The sequence below is a fragment of the Lissotriton helveticus genome, chromosome 7, assembly GCF_964261635.1.
Source record: "Lissotriton helveticus chromosome 7, aLisHel1.1, whole genome shotgun sequence".
NCBI lineage: Eukaryota > Metazoa > Chordata > Amphibia > Caudata > Salamandridae > Lissotriton > Lissotriton helveticus.
In genome coordinates, this window is record NC_136068.1 from 182708275 (window position 1) to 182724218 (window position 15944).

At 40.8% G+C, this 15944-nt stretch overlaps 1 protein-coding gene and 1 long non-coding RNA gene across 4 annotated transcripts in view; one reads left to right on the plus strand and one right to left on the minus strand.

Annotated features, from left to right (window-relative positions):
- The window catches only part of LOC144768328 (uncharacterized), a 106986-nt gene extending 91353 nt beyond the window's left edge, over positions 1-15633 (plus strand). The window contains exon 4 of the long non-coding RNA XR_013598531.1: positions 14632-15633. This is a non-coding gene — a long non-coding RNA (uncharacterized LOC144768328). The remainder of the gene's footprint in view (positions 1-14631) is intronic.
- The window catches only part of PLTP (phospholipid transfer protein), a 226440-nt gene that overhangs the window by 68688 nt on the left and 141808 nt on the right, over positions 1-15944 (minus strand). For all 3 annotated transcript variants that reach the window (XM_078651904.1, XM_078651903.1, XM_078651905.1), the window contains 2 exons: positions 4720-4875; positions 2674-2737 (listed from right to left, as the gene is read on the minus strand). In XM_078651904.1, the coding sequence (XP_078508030.1) occupies positions 2674-2737; positions 4720-4875 (220 nt within the window). The remainder of the gene's footprint in view (positions 1-2673; positions 2738-4719; positions 4876-15944) is intronic.

Genomic DNA, 15944 nt, shown 5'->3' on the forward strand with positions numbered 1-15944 from the left:
TTGTTAGCTCAGGTAACTAAAACTGCAAAATTTCTATGGTTTTGTGTGTGTAAAATCTGAGCCTAACTAAAACGTCCCCGTAACCGTTGTTTTTTCCAGTGAATTTCTTAAGTATTTTTAATTCCTTAACCTAATTATAACGTCCCTGTAACCTTTGGTTTTTCAGTGAATTTCTCAGGTGTTTTAATGCTATTTCCTAACTATGTCACTGTGACTGTTAGTTTTTTAGTGGAGATATATATATATATATATATGATAGATTTGTTTTAATCTTTAATTTTTGAATGGGGAGCTGAAGCCCTACACAGCAATTGACTAATTTGATATTTTTTATGGTCTTGTTAAAGTGGATATGGATAGTAATTCCCTTTTATACTAAATCTCAGACATCCTTAGACCTTTAATTTTGAATACTTTTTTGGTCCAGAGTCTGCATATGACACCGTTCCAAAGCCAAAAGATTTTATTATTTTAGCCAGAGGTGTCAAGTACAGATTAAAAAGCAGCGGGCTCAAAATCGAGCCTTGAGGCACGCCTACTGTGACCGGGCGACTACGGGCAGCCAGGGAGTCGACTCGAACGGTGGTGAGGCGGCCTGTGAGATAATCCTCAATCCAACCCAGTGCCCCTCCTCGGACACCAATCTCTCACAGCCGATGTTTCAGAATACCGTGGGAGATTATCTACCCTTTGCCCTAATGGAAGAGCCGAATTGTTTACATGCTTAAAATGCACTAAAAATGCTTCCGGATTAAGTTTCCGCCATGGGCGGATCCGCACTCTTGTGCCACTCACAGGAATGGTCGGAATCTTACTTGGGAGATTAAGCTTTAAAAGGTAATGATCCGTCCAGATCATTGGGAGGGGATAAACAATGCTTAATCTAGGGGAACTAGTAAAAATTAAATCAAGAGTGTGGCCCGCACAATGAGTAGGGCCGCTGACTCGCTGAGACAGGCCCAAGCTTTCCATAGTCCTTATTAGAAGGCATGTCTCTGGATCTACGGAAAGCTCTGCATGGTAATTAAAATCGCCTAATAAAATAAAATTCTCCGTGGTTAGAGCATTATTTCTAACAGTTGGTTAACAAAACCTGTTTTGGCGCCCGGAGGCCTATACACTAGTGCAACTCGCCAATTATCCACACGGGAAAGCTGTATGTTCACAATCATGATTTCGAGTGTGGGACTGGACAGAGATTCTAGTAGCTTGATCTTAATGGGGGATCTGGCTGCTATTGCTAAGCCACCCCCCCTTTTTCCCACCCTGTCCAGCCTTGTAACAAAATATTCAGAAGGAAAGGCAGCCACTATGTCTGAGGCCGCCAAGCTATGGAGCCAGGTTTCTGTAAGGAAGCAGAGTTCCGGTTTGTCTGCCTCGAGTAGGCTCCATACCTGCGTGGCATGATTGGGTATAGAACGAGCATTAAGTTAGAGTGCAGTAATATTCGCACCTTCTACGGGAGCATTCCTAACTGGTGACGTTGGCAAGCTTATTAGCAATCCGGTCTCTGTACTACCCTTTATGATGGATGTGGGGAGGTTTCTAGGTATCTCCCATAGGGGGAGCTTCCCAGGGAGTGTAGGTGACTGTGTTGGCTGGGAGCTCGAGTGTGACTTAACGGCTCTACCTGGATTCCACCTCTTTAATTCCCCGCTAGTATAAGTTAACATTATAGCATCGTTTACCTCACCATCTATATTTCTCATGCAGCGGGTCTCAGGCAGAGTTCTGGGCAGCAGGCAGCGGTCTGGCGCGGACGGGCGCGGACGGGCGCAGACGGGCTTGCCTTTGGCGAGCCGCTGCACGCGTCCGCGCCACACAGATCTTTAAATGTGGAGGGAGGCGTGGCCAAGAGATGACGCTGGCCAATCAGGGCTTTACCGATTCCTCCGGTATTCCTTGTCCCTCCACAACAAACGGCACACGCCGCGGCGGAACGGGGACGAGAATGAAGTTCAGACCGGGCACACAACTGAGCAGGTAATATTCAAGTGCACAATAAAAACAGTATAAAAGATGGTTTAAAAAGACGCTGCCTCTAAATCAGGCACACATTAACTTGAACTGGATGTATCCTGCTGGCCCCCAGACACTAGCGCAAACAGCGGAAACAGACATACACAATGCCGGTATCTTAGCTGCCAGGCTAAATAACCGTTCCCTAGCTCTTTAGCAAAGGATAGTTGGTGTTGTAGATGTAGCACATACTCTTATTGTCATTAACTGTGCTCCCTCTGACTCTGCTTTCTCATTACATTGCTTATGGCTAAGCTTCAGCCATATGATGCAAGGGTTGGAGACAGGGCGTGACTGGCAGCCAGAACAAATGCCCTACCCACCGAATGCTTCCCCTGCCTTCTTAGGATGCATTCATTTTTTTCCTCCTCAGTGCTGAACATCACTCCCAATCCAACCCTTGCACCCATCCAACATTTCCCTCGCTCAGGTCTCCAACCAATTCCAGACCAACATATGCAAAAGATATATTTTGCCTCATGATATGTTGCACACATAGAAAGTAGAGTAGACTGTGTCTTGAACTGGTGTAACAGCATTGGATTTTATTGCTGACTTGTTGGGGGTACCATCTTCATATGTTACTCTCTTGTTAAAACCAGATATCAATTGACAAGTGTTGTAAAACATCTAAATAGTGAGGTGAAAACGTACCTGCTTGTTTAGCAGAAATCGCATCCCTGTGGTGATGAAAGACGCCAGGAGATTATAAACTGTCCTGTAAAGAAAACAAACTGTTGTGTCATGCTTTGTGGTCCTTTAATTTGTGCACAACAGTGTACCACACATTGTTTCTATTGATGGAAATCTAATGGTGTTCCCCAGGCTCTTTGTTTAGATAGTATGGTCACAAAATTGATAGTGCACCCCAGCCTGATCCTCAAAGGTAATTTGCATTTTTGAGAAATTAGCACTTTTGCATAAGTTTACTACTTTTTGGCTATTCACAACATTTGAGTGTACATTTTATCCACAAGTTTTATTCACAATTCACCTCCAAATTGAAGGGCCTGGATCCTATACACTTTAGAGTAGTTCACTCATTTGAATAAGTTTACCTCTTTTTGGCTGTTCACCAAATCTGAGAGTAAATTTACTCCAAAAGTGTAACTTACACTCTGATCTTTTGAATAGCCATAAAGTAGTGAATTTACTCAACACTGCAGATTACTTAAAAGTGTATGGCCCCAGGCCCTTTAATTTGGTGAAAACAATTAGGCTGCACTTTGGGAGTAAATTTACACTTGGATTTTGTGAACAGCCAAAAGGTAGTAAACATATCAAAAGTGTAAATTACTCAAAAAGTGTAAGTAAATGGCTTGTATGTGATTAGAACTGTCATGCATTGATTTGTTGATATCTTACATTTGATTGTGGCTTCTCTTAGACTGAACCTGCACTGTTACCTTATCACCACTGGCTTAGCTTTGTCTGCAGATGCCTTCCATTACACCACCTGCTACCTATAACCTGTCCTGCTGCAGCTTTCCTTACATACCCTAGAGGCCCGTTGTATTCCCTGATGATAGATCAGGGCTCAGATCTAACTTTGGTCCAGTGTGTGTATACATTTTGAAATGTAATATCCAAGCCTTTGACACTATGCTTATTCTAGAATACATTCTCTCTGCTTATGTCCAAATCCTAAGCACTGAATGCTGACCACCTTCGTTCTAGAGGCTGGGACATATGATACCCTAATTTTACTTCTTAAGACTGTTCTAAATGATCTCTTATCAATCTCTTCCCCATCAGTTCAATGTTCTTACTTTCTGTCGGGTTACACGCCATGTGGAACTAAATTAATGCATGCTTGCATGGACTCATTTTGCTTTGCCCGATTACTACTGGTTCAGTTTTTCCACATCAGATTTACCTGATGTAGAAGAACCTGGTGCGATTTTTGCATTCAGTTAAATCACATAAGACTTTGGCTGCGGCTTGCAAGTCTCATTACTTTTTTTTTTTTTAAAGAAAAACTCTACTCCTCCCTTCGTTACACCCTAACCTTCTACCTCGTCCCCATCTCACACACCAGCCCCTGCACAGATTTAGCAGCTGCTCAAAGAAGGTGTTAAATGTATGTGGTAAAAATGCATTGAATAGGGCATGGGGGATGCACAGCTGTATAAAACGGTCCCACATGCTTATTCCTCATTCCTTGTGCGTTTACTCGTAAATTGCAATGATGCAGGGGGGGTTTTACCACATGGAACCTGTAGGATTATAAAATGGCCCCAGTACCATGCAACTCCCAAACAGAGCCTTTATGTAGAGCTGCACCCTACATGCTTGCCTTGATGGCCCATGCTCAATTGGTTCCTTCAGACGGTTGATGGCCACACTCCATGATAACCCGCCCCACCCGAAATGCTGCTATGTAAATTCTGTTATGTCACTATGCGCTCTAACAGCAGGTCTCCAAGCTCGGTGCCCTCATCATTTACTTAGAGGCTGCCCTCCTTGTGTGTGTTCTTCTGTTACCAAAGGCTAGCCTGCTGACAAAGGACATAATTTCCTCCTGTACACACTCCTGTGCCCCAATTTAAATACTGACCTGTATGAGTGCTGCGTTGTTTATCCTAACCTATATAATTTGTGGTAGAAACAAAATGTGTCCTGTACAATGCTCTTTAATGAAGAAGAAATATGAGCAATAAGATGTATTGCTGGTGCTTGGTCACCGCTATTGATACATACTTCAGGGTACCGCTGAAGCCGGCCTGCATTTTGGCGATGGAGGCATCACAAGTGATATTCGAAATTTTGAGCCGGCCAGCCACATCCTTTGATAGTTGGAGCTGGGTCTTGATGTTGACTCCTTCAGCCGAAGCGTTGATGGTACCTATATCATAACTGAAGGATAAAGACACCAGGGTGAATCCTTGTTATTGACTTGATTTTTTTTATACAGCCCCAAACATGTTGTCCTTCCAGCACTTCAGAATACCTTGTTCCAAAAGTAAAATGTGTATATCTGTTGTTTTTGGAGGTTTTCAATAACTAGAAAGCATTTGAAAAAGGTTATAGAATGATACGACATTGTTAAAATTCAAATTAGTCGAGATGAGTCAGATAAATGGAAGAACAAACATGCATGGATACTGGCAACACAGAGTTAGACCCATCAGTACTGTGGAGCTGGCCTTCTATACTGGGTCTCCAAGTCACCAACCCCATTGCACCCTACAGGCTGTCAGAGGTTTGTATGAAGAGGCACACTCTCTGGTGTTTCCTAAATAGCAGGCGTTGCCACAAGGATGTGTTCAGTGCATCCCACAATTTGAAGCACTGGGCTCAAGTACCAATCATCAAGTTTCATCTGTTTATTCAATTTTTTTATTTTATTTATACTGTTGTAGAAAGCGCAAACATGACCATCACGGTATCAGAGCACTGTACAAGGAAAGCTGATTAGGGCTGTGTAACAGTAAAGACCTTAGACACATAGGGGCAGATTTACAAGCCCTGTACACCAGATTTGCGCCACTGTTGCGTCACTTTTGTGACGCAGCGGCGGTGCAAAGCCAGCGGCATGCTGCGGGGTATTTAAAATATGACGCATCTAGGGAGATGCGTCACGTTGTCAAGCCTTGCGTCACATGTGGGCGTTCCGTCACGGGGGGGGAGGGGGGCGTTCCGGCGCACGAACGCCTCGGAAAAGTGGCTGAGTGAAATCTACCATGCCATGCGGCGTCTAAACCCTGCGCCTGCATGAAGCAGGATTGACGCAGCATGTTAGGCATAGGGGCACCCCGAGTCGTGCTGGAGCTGCGTCTCGCTTGCTATGCGATTCCAGCAATGCGCCGCCTTTCCGCAGGGGGATGCGACACGCATCTGCCCATCAATGCGGCGCATCAGTGGTGGCGCACAGGTGGTTTGGCGTGTCGCAACTGTTTCTCGCACATCTCTGCTGATTAGCAGAGATGCACCAGAAGTTGTAAATCTGCCCCTTAAGATACGCTGTATATAGAGTTCAAAGTGTCAGGTATAATACGATCGTATACAATATCGCATATGGTAAATAACAGTTTCACCAGAGTTCTCATGTATAGAGTTCAAAGTTCTGGCAAAAACAGTAGTATTCAGTATCGAATCTGGTGGATGCTGATTTCAGACGATTTCTCTTTTGTCACATGTTTTTCTAGTAGTGAGGCTTTAACTTCCTTCCTGAACAGCCCTAAAGAGGTAATTGTTCTTGTTGAGGGTGGAAGGGAGTTCTACAATTTTGGAGCATGTCCAAAGAAACTGTGGTCTTGAGCCTTCCTTTTTTTTTTATTCTGACTGGTTCTAGTATGAGGGATTTAGCACTTCTAGAGACTCTTCCACCTCCTGATAGCTTGATCCTATTCACCAAGTATTTTGGACCAGAATTATGTAGAGCTTTGCATGTTATAAAGGGGACTTTACATCATAACGTTGTGTGCCTGTTAAGAGTCCTGCAGCTGCATTAATTGTCATTTTCATTGGGGCTAGGCTGGCTTGTGGTAGGCCTATGAGCGAAGCATTCCCAGAGTCCAGTCTATAGTCGTTTTAAGGGTCTCTTAGCGATATGAAGGGTTTTAGTTTTCTGAGAATATGCAGATATAGGTTGGCGCTTCTGGTTGCAGCTTTTACGTGCGCCCTGCATGTTCAGATTTGAGTCCAGTGTGATGTCCATCAATTTTACAGAGTCATAGATGGAGATTGACCAGAAATTTGTGTTGGGGGTTTGTGGAGGACATTTTCTGTGAATAACCTGGCCTTTTCCTTCAGATGTCATTTTCACCATGAATAAAATTCTTCCATTTTATCCTGTCCTCCACAGGTGCCCAATGTGTGTTACTTACATTTTTTTTATTTCTTCAGGTTGACTAACAATATGTTGGCAGATTTTTTAACATTTGTGGTTGTCAAATGGTTTTTGGTGACGCCAGTTTAGCTTTTGCTGCAGTGATGTAAACGATATGGCATGTTCTACGCATTAAAAGATAGTTGGTTTGTAGATGGTGGTATGTGTGTGTGTGTGTGTGTGTGTATATATATATATATATATATATATATATATATATATATATATATATATATATATATATATGTGTGTGTGCAAAAAAGGAGGTAACTCTGGGTAGTTCTCAAGTTAAGGTGGAAAGCAGCTCCTGTTAGAGCACTCTCAACACCAGCAACACTAGATCTGCTCATCTAAAAATATATGTATTACATTATGTATGTATTTTAAAGCAACATTATAGTTTGGTGAAATGTTCAGTAACAACGTAGCGTGTTAAACTCTAAAAACCACAGGAATTCACCAGGTATAGCTATCTCATGAATCTATAACTCATGTCCTAAAGTAACTATAACTCGACCTCCCGCCATGGACAGTTTTCTCATTAAAAATGTAATTGCAAATGTTACAGTGATATAATAGATTGCATGAGTGATGTAATATGTAGGGAAAATAGCAGGGCATGGTGAAGGTGCGAGTTATAGTTAAGTTAGGAAATGTGTTATAGTTACTTGAGATAAATATAGGCTCGGGGAAGGTGCAGAGGGACCCTTCTCCCCTTTTTAAGCATTTGGCTCAGAGGATGGGGTTCCTGGGGCCTTATTACGTTTGGGGGGGGGAGGGGAACTGCGCCCTCTCCCATTTATTAAAATGTCAGCTCAAGGGATGAGGTCCCCAGGCCCATATTAGGCTCGGGGAGTGTGGCCATGTAGCCAACCTCTCCAAAAACCACCCAAAACATACTCATCACCCCCGGGCCATGGGATGCTGCACTTGGTGTGTTTTGTATTTGTTATTTACCCCTGATTTGTGGATCCACTGTGAATTTGTGGCCCAGGTAGGGTCCCCCAGGGACCTCACCACCAGGCCTAAGGGGTCAGGGTATCCATAGGCTGCCCATATGTGTTATTTGTGTGTTTTATTTAGGACTTGGAACTGAGTCTCAAGTCCTAAAATGGCTGCCACCACTTCCTGGATGAGATGGTGGCAGCCAATATGATCTTGGGATGAGATCTGTCGGCTCTGCAGATCCTTGGCGACGTGTTATATTCCTTTTTATTTTAACCCTCATTTCTGCAAAACTAATGACCGGTTTTAAACCAAAACACAAAAAGCACTCTTTCTGGACCACGATCTAGTCTTCTACCAAATTTGATGTAAATCTGTTCAGAGGTTTGGGTTTTAGCTGTGTCTAAAGTTCCTATGGAAAATAGGATGGGGAAAATGTGTTTTGGGACCCCCCTTTTTTGTGTGTTCCCTGATTGACAGATCACCCCAAAACTTTCCATCTTTCCATGCACAAACTAGTCAAAAAGCAGCACTTTTATGGAAAGGTTCATGGAGATTCGTTAAACAGTGCTAAAGTTATTATAAACATAAACAAGCATTGAAAATGCAATATGTCTCGCCCTAGCTTAAGTTAAAGCAATTCGGTTTGTAATTAGGTGTCTTTTTAGCTTTGCTTTTATTAGTGTTTTTTTAAACTTTCAAGTACATAACATGCATATGAATGTATATTTATATATATGTATGCATGCATTTATATAGGTATGCAGATGTGTATATATATGTTTATATATGTATGTATATATATATATATATATACTAGCAGCCCGTCCCGACGTTGTCCGGGAGCAAAAGGCTGCCTCAGGGCCCCCGCACGCCCAATGTGCATTGAAATCAGTTGCTTACTTATAGAGAGTGGCCAGAGAAGTGCTATTTACTGATCTTTGGCAGAATAGTACAAATGAATATGGCAGCAGAGGTAGTGTGGGCCTCATTTTGAGCTATGTGATACATATTGATGCTAATACCATGCAAGATGTCAACCTGAGTGTGTTCGCCGTCTTAGAAATGTGCAATAAATCCTAAATGTAAGTGCCCATCTCTGCTTATGCTCTCAAGTGCTTTTTTTTGTTTTGCGTGTGATAAGTTGCCAGATAATTGTGATCCTTGAGCTGTGTGAACAACATAAACATAAAGTTCTTCAGGGCCCCCGCCCACCCCGACGTTAAGGCTGCTTCAGGGCCCCCGCCCGCCCCGACGTTAAGGCTGCTTCAGGGCCCCCGCCCGCCCCAACGTTAAGGCTGCTTGAGGGCCCCCGCCCTCCCCGACGTTGTCATTGGGTCCCCCAGAGCACACCCGCACCCGCGGGTGCTTGACTACCTCCTCCGCCGCCACTCCTCCCCGTGCTCACGTCCCCCGCTCTTCCTCTACGCCGCTCCTCCCCTTGCTCCTGATGCCGCGGGTGCTTGACCTACATCCTCCGCCGCCACTCCTCCCCGCGCTCACGTCCGCCGCTCTTCCTCTACGCCGCTCCTCCCCTTGCTCCTGATGTCAGAACGCACGTCGCGGCCGGCGCTACTTGCAAGGGACTACTTTTTTTTTATATTTTATTTTTTAAACAACGTATATTTGTTTTTTTTTATATAGCCTATGCCCATCTGCTTGCCCTGACATTTTCAAAGATGTATTGGGTGTTTGGATTGGTGGTGTAGTTTTCGAGTTTACCTGGCTCAAAGGACATAGTTCTCTCTTTATAATAGTAGTATAGATATATACACATACATATATATAAATTCATATGCATATATTACCTACTGGCGGTTGCCAGTAGGTAGTTATAGTTAGGACCTAGTTTCCATAGGAAATCCACAACATTATATTTGGAATAACTTAGACGCTGGTGGACGAATCTTCGCGAATTTCTCCAAGAAAATGGCCTGCTCGGCTCCGCTCCTTCCGTGAAAGTTTGGGGGTGATTCGTCAAGTGGGGGCCGAGAAAAAAGAGGGGTCCCAAAATGTGTTTTCCCCGTGCAATTTTCCATAGCGACCTTTAGCCAGGGCGACAGCCCGAACGGCTGAACGGAATTACACCAAATTTGGCAGAGAGGTAGAGTTAGGTTCGCAGATTGTGCTTTTTGTTAAATGGTGTAAATCCGTTCAGTAGTTCCTGAGAAAATCAAAAGTATAATCATAGCGATATCTAGAGACGAAGTACAGAACGCGTACCAAAATCCGTACAATTACGAGCACGAGCTCCATGCTGATTGGATGTCAACTGTCTGTCAACACTCCAAACCAGGAAGTTTTGGCAGCCATCTTGTGCCTCGGTAGCACTGAGTCACAAGAAAACAGTAAAAGAAAGTTGAAAAATAAGGAAAGGGGGCAGGGTAGAAACATGTTGATCCTCTAGGCCTGCTCAGGGGGTCCCACATGGATGTTTAGGCGCAAAAATGTATTTAAAAAAAAAAAATTAAAACGCGTGGTGCGTATTGTACTCGTACGCGGTGGAGAAGGAAAAAAAACAACTAGAAGTCCGTTTTATTCTTAATTAGCTCCCGAGGGGGCCAAATCCCTGGGGGCAATTTTTGCTATAATGGGGGGCTTGGAAGTGTCCAAGAGGAACAAAAGAATGGGGGAAAAAAACTAATGTCGGGGACAGCTATGCTCCTGCTTCCTGCGTTTTATCAGGTCAATAGACTGTTTCCCATAACACAAAAGTTTATTGCAATAAATGCATAGAATTTTAACTTCACCTAAATCAGGATTCATTTGTGGGTGTGGAGTGCATGCTGAAAATGCTGCTGCAGCAGTTGATATGTTTGGTGCGGTAGCAGGTGGGTTGTCCTTCAACCTCTGTGTTGCAGCTCAAGCAAAGTTGTTGGGATGTAAGTTCTTCACGTGTCGCTCCTAATTTGGCTTATCCACGGTATCATAACGTTACTTTTTAGCCTGTTTAAGTTTGAGGTTTACATGAAATAGTATGCTATAGGCAGATATGGATCTTTAGGCAGCGCTTATCTCCATGAAGGTTGGTTATTATCATTTACATATAGGTGCATGAGGGAGGGAAAAGAAGTCTATCTGAATGGTGAGGATTGCACAATAGCACCAGATCACTTCTTAATTTGTAGACACATACTATTGCATGGCTCTTGTTATCAAGATGCTCCTAATTTGGCCTGAGTTTTGAAAGGCACTCCGACACCTGCTATCATACCAACGTTCAGTTTACTGGAAACGTGAGTTATTTAATTTGAAATAATGCAGATTGTTGTGCAATGTTAGCAGGCATCGGTTACATGATTACGGTAACTGAGCGTGTGGTTTGCTATAAAAAAGTTGTGTTTACTCCTCTGCATGGGAAGCTGGATGTTTCTATCTGGCCGTCGATTCCGACCTTGAAAGCAAAGTCAACCAAATGAGCCGTATAAGAGCGCTATTGTCTCAAAAAGAGGTCGCTCTTACATCTGGTAGAGAAACATTTGTCCTTCACGTGGCAAATACCCGCACTGAAGTGCATGCATTATTAAATACTGACCTGTCCTTGTATTTTGGGGAGTTAATTTAGACTATCTTTAATGCGTCCTTGACTACGGAGTTACTTTACTTTTTTTAAGTTATAAGCAGTGGCATTGTGACTTCTTTTCAAACTATATTTGGTGTCTTGTCGGCATTTTTCCATTCGATTTTTTTCCAGCATCGTTGGTGGATTCCCCTTAATACTCGCATTAGTTGCCGGTGTGCTTCTATTAATTTGTTTACTTAAATATGGATGCACATCCTGCAGCACACAACAATATTTATCGGTTGTTGCTGGTGCGCAACCGAATGCTTACTTATTACGGAGCGCTGCCTCTGGCTACACTGAGTGAAACTTATGGATGATCGTTTCGATTTTCCTTTTTCACATGTGTTCAACCTGTCTTCCATTGCCTGAGCTGCGATTTCGACTGGGCCCTGGATTTGTGTCTCTGCAGTACGGTGTCTCCCAACGCGGATTATGACCAGCTGATGAGCCCCTTAGTGGTTCATTACTTGCTCTGTTCTGGCGGCGGGATTATGGCCTTAGCAGCGATACATGGAATAATGGGACGTTGGAATGTTTTTGCAGCGGCGCATGACTTCTTGGCACGCAGTTACATTGAAGATGACCCGAGTTTTCCTCCGATGGTGATAGAGGCTCCGGTCGTTGAGGAACATGTATGTTCATTCCCACTATTGAATTGGATGGCTGAAATGTTTTCAGAAGAGAACAATGACTTCCTCTTGGAGGCTGTTGCTACATACTGTGCTTATACGCTGTTGGAGTAAGACTCTTTGATTTTTCTTCCTATTCCTTATTATTTAGTTACTGCTTTCTATGAAACAGCAAATCATTTTTTTTGCAAATATGAACTTGACTGTGCTTTTCAGGCTTGGACTCTGCGTTCGTAATTAGTCCACGTTTATATCACGTGCTTCGATCAAGGAAGGGTGTCGTGGGGCTGAGGCTTGCACTCACACCGTGTTAAGTTAGCATGGGTTTATTCGAAGCTTAAACGGCATTTTTGCTTTCCTGCTGTGCTTTTCACACGACACGCACTTGCGATATTGTTTAGAGAAGGCTGAGTATTTTGATTCAAATGAGAATAATTTGTTATGCTACATTTGTAGAGTGCCTCGCTAGTTTAGTGTGTATAGTGAGAGCATGGAACATCAAGGTTATCTTGGAGACTGTGTCTGTTATTCGGAATGATCCTCGCACATATGCAGCTGTGGCCACCTCGTATACTGGCGCGTTTAATAATGCACTGTGCAGGCATGATAACACACAGTTGGAGAACATTCGTATCCTGACAGTTTGTGCAGCACTCAATGTGATCCACTACTGCTGAGTACCAGAGATATGGGTTCGCCCATGTAATCCTATGAGACCTTCTGTAGTTATAAACTAACCTGCTAGGTAGGGAGTGTGAAATCTAGGTATATTTTAAATCTCTTTCCCTCTAGCATTATAAGATGCTTTCTCCTTTTGTATTTTATGGAATAGTAACAATGCTGACCACCTTGTTTCTGATAATATGTTTGCTTGTATTATCGAAGGTACTGTGCATGAGATTACGGCGTTAGAAATAAACTTTTCAAACTTTCACGTGACTTTATTTACTGCTTGTTTTGGACTGGTGTAAGGCTATAACAAAAGAGTGCTCTTGTTATCCACCTTACTTGAGGTAATCTAAGTTGCATGTTCTGGGTTGACTAGTTATTGGTGTTTTTGCTATAGGACGAAGAACCAATGAGTCACTGATTGCTAGTCTGTTAGGGGGTTTGGATACTAAGGTGGGTTTTGGCACACTGTAATTCACTGAAAAAACCATAGGTTTCACACACGTTATAGTTAGGAATTAGCTTTTAAAAAACCTTGCAAATTCACTGAAAAAACCATAGGTTTCAGCCACGTTATAGTTAGGAATTAGCATTTAAAAAACCTTGCAAATTCACTGAAAAAACCATAGGTTTCACACACGTTATAGTTGGGAATTAGTATTTAAAAAACGTTAGAAATTCACTGAAAAAAACATAGGTTTCACACATGTTATAGTTAGCTGGACATTTCACTCATACAAAACCTTTGAAATTTCCCCGTTTGGTGATACTTTTATCCGCATGGTTTCCGCTTTATATTATGCTCCTACTGCACGTTTATTTATTAATGGTCAAATTTCTACTCAATTCTCTCTTTTTAGGGGTACTCGTCAGGGATGTCCTCTTTCCCCACTATTATTTTTAATTGGTATTGAACCCTTTCTTACAACTATAAGAAAGTGTGACAATATTAAAGGAATCAATGTTAATGATGTTATTATTAAAGCCCTAACATATGCCGATGATGTACTTTTATTTATCAGTGATCCTCTGTCCTCCTTTCCTTCCTTAATTGAAATAATAAAAAAGTATTCTTTGGTTTCTGGATATAAGTGAAATACTAACAAAACAGATTTTTTTTCCTTTAAATGTGTACTGTACTCCTGATATGATTTCTATGAATGAAATTATTTGGCAAAAGAATAAATTAAAATATTTAGGTACTTTTTTCTCTTCCACTATAAAATCGACATTAACTTTAAATAGTAACTTTGTGTTAGATTATATTAAAGATAAAATGTCTAAATGGTCGTCATTGCATCTGTCATGGTGGGGTAGATTGGAATCTATTAAAATTAATATTGCTCCTAAAATCTTCTATACCCTTGCTATGATCCCCATTCAATTCCCATTAAAATTTTATAAAGATGTTGATGAACTTCTTTCCACATTTCTCTGGAATAATAAGGCACATCGTATTAGCTATAAAAAATTAAAAATGTCTAAAGGTAATGCTGGATTTGGTATCCCGGATTTTCTGCTTTATCATAGAGCATTTATTTTAAAACAAAGTGCCATATGGTTTAATCAATCATTTTTACTTCATCCACCTGCATGGTTCCGCATTGAAAAATCCATTGTGAAACCCTTTCCACTTCCCACTCTGTTGACAATGTCTAATAAATCTTCACTTTTTCATATTATTCATAATATTATTAAATCCACTAAATTGATTTTCAATGACTTCAATGACTTGGACTCAACTTTTCAATATCCCATGTATAATACTGGTGAGTTATCTTTATGGTATAGCAATGTTATTAAATTGAATGGAAATATTAGTTTTTGGTTTTCGTGGATGAAAGCTGGAATTTTTTATCTTAAAGATGTTTATTCACATAATACTTTTATACCATTTGAAGATTTGCAAACTAAGTTTGGTTTGGTTAATTCTGATATTATAAAATATTAATCTTTATGTAATTCGATTTTAGATTCGTTTGAGCAACCTATTCCTTCTAATACTCCAGCTGATGTATCCATATACATCCAGACTGTATCAACGAATCGTCATGCTGTTTCTATTCTATACAATAAATTGTCTAATAATCTAGGTAGTAATATACATTTGATAGCTACATTCTGGAATACTGAACTATCTCTTTCCTTATCTGATGACACTTGGGAAAGGATTTGGCTTACTAATATGTCTGGATGGTTACCTGGTTCACTTTTCCAAACTAACTCTTATATTTTATTTAATTGTTTATGGACTCCAATGCGTTTATTTAAGGCTAAACTTCTTCTATCTGATACTTGTTGGCATTGTAATTTACACTCTGGCTCACTTCACCATATGCTTTTTTCTTGTCATATAATCTCCAAATTTTGGGAAGAAGTTTGGGTTATTATTAAAAAGATTCTCAATATTCAAGATGATTTATCATATAAAATATGAATATGCAAAGATGTTATTTTATCACTGGATTTAAGTGATCTTGAACGTAAACTGTTTAATTTCTTAATATCAGCTGCATTGAAATCTATTACTTTTTGTTGGAAAGATGTTTCAAAGTTATCTGTTCATGCTTGGTGGTCATGGGTTATTTTCACAAGAAGAGGTGCTCAGCTATCTATGTCTGGGGTTTGTCATAACTCTATTGCTTATCATTCATTCTGGATTCCTGTTGATACTTATTTATCAAATTAATAATATATTATTGTTTATTCCTCATTCATTAATATTTTCTTGTTTAATTGCAATTGATTAGTAACTCAATTGTATGTTACGATCATTTGCTATTTTAATGTTCCCCTCCCCTTCTCCCCTTCTTCGTTTTTCTATGAATATATTTTCATTATATCTATTGAAATGTGTACACCAATATTGTACGTTAAATATTGTAGTAGATTGTTGTTGTTTGATAATATTTTTTGTATGTCTTGCTTGTTTGTTTATTATGAAATAATTTACAATAAAATATTTTGAACCAGAAAAATGTTACCAGATATTTGCGTGAAGGTTGCGTTTTTTAGTCATTAGTTATAACACCAAAGCTACGAATTAATTTACAATGTGTTGTTTTTACAACACAGACAGGTGCAACGCGTTTTAATGTTATCCAATTAAAATGCAAATACAATGCATATGGTTACAAAGCATATGAAAGGTAAATATACTTTAAATGACATAACATTACAATCATTTGTACTTCTCTATTTTATCTAATCAATTTTAAAGTTCGGAAATCTGAACCCTGCGAGCTCAGTACTCGATTACTTTTTATTTTAATCGTGGAATTGTGTA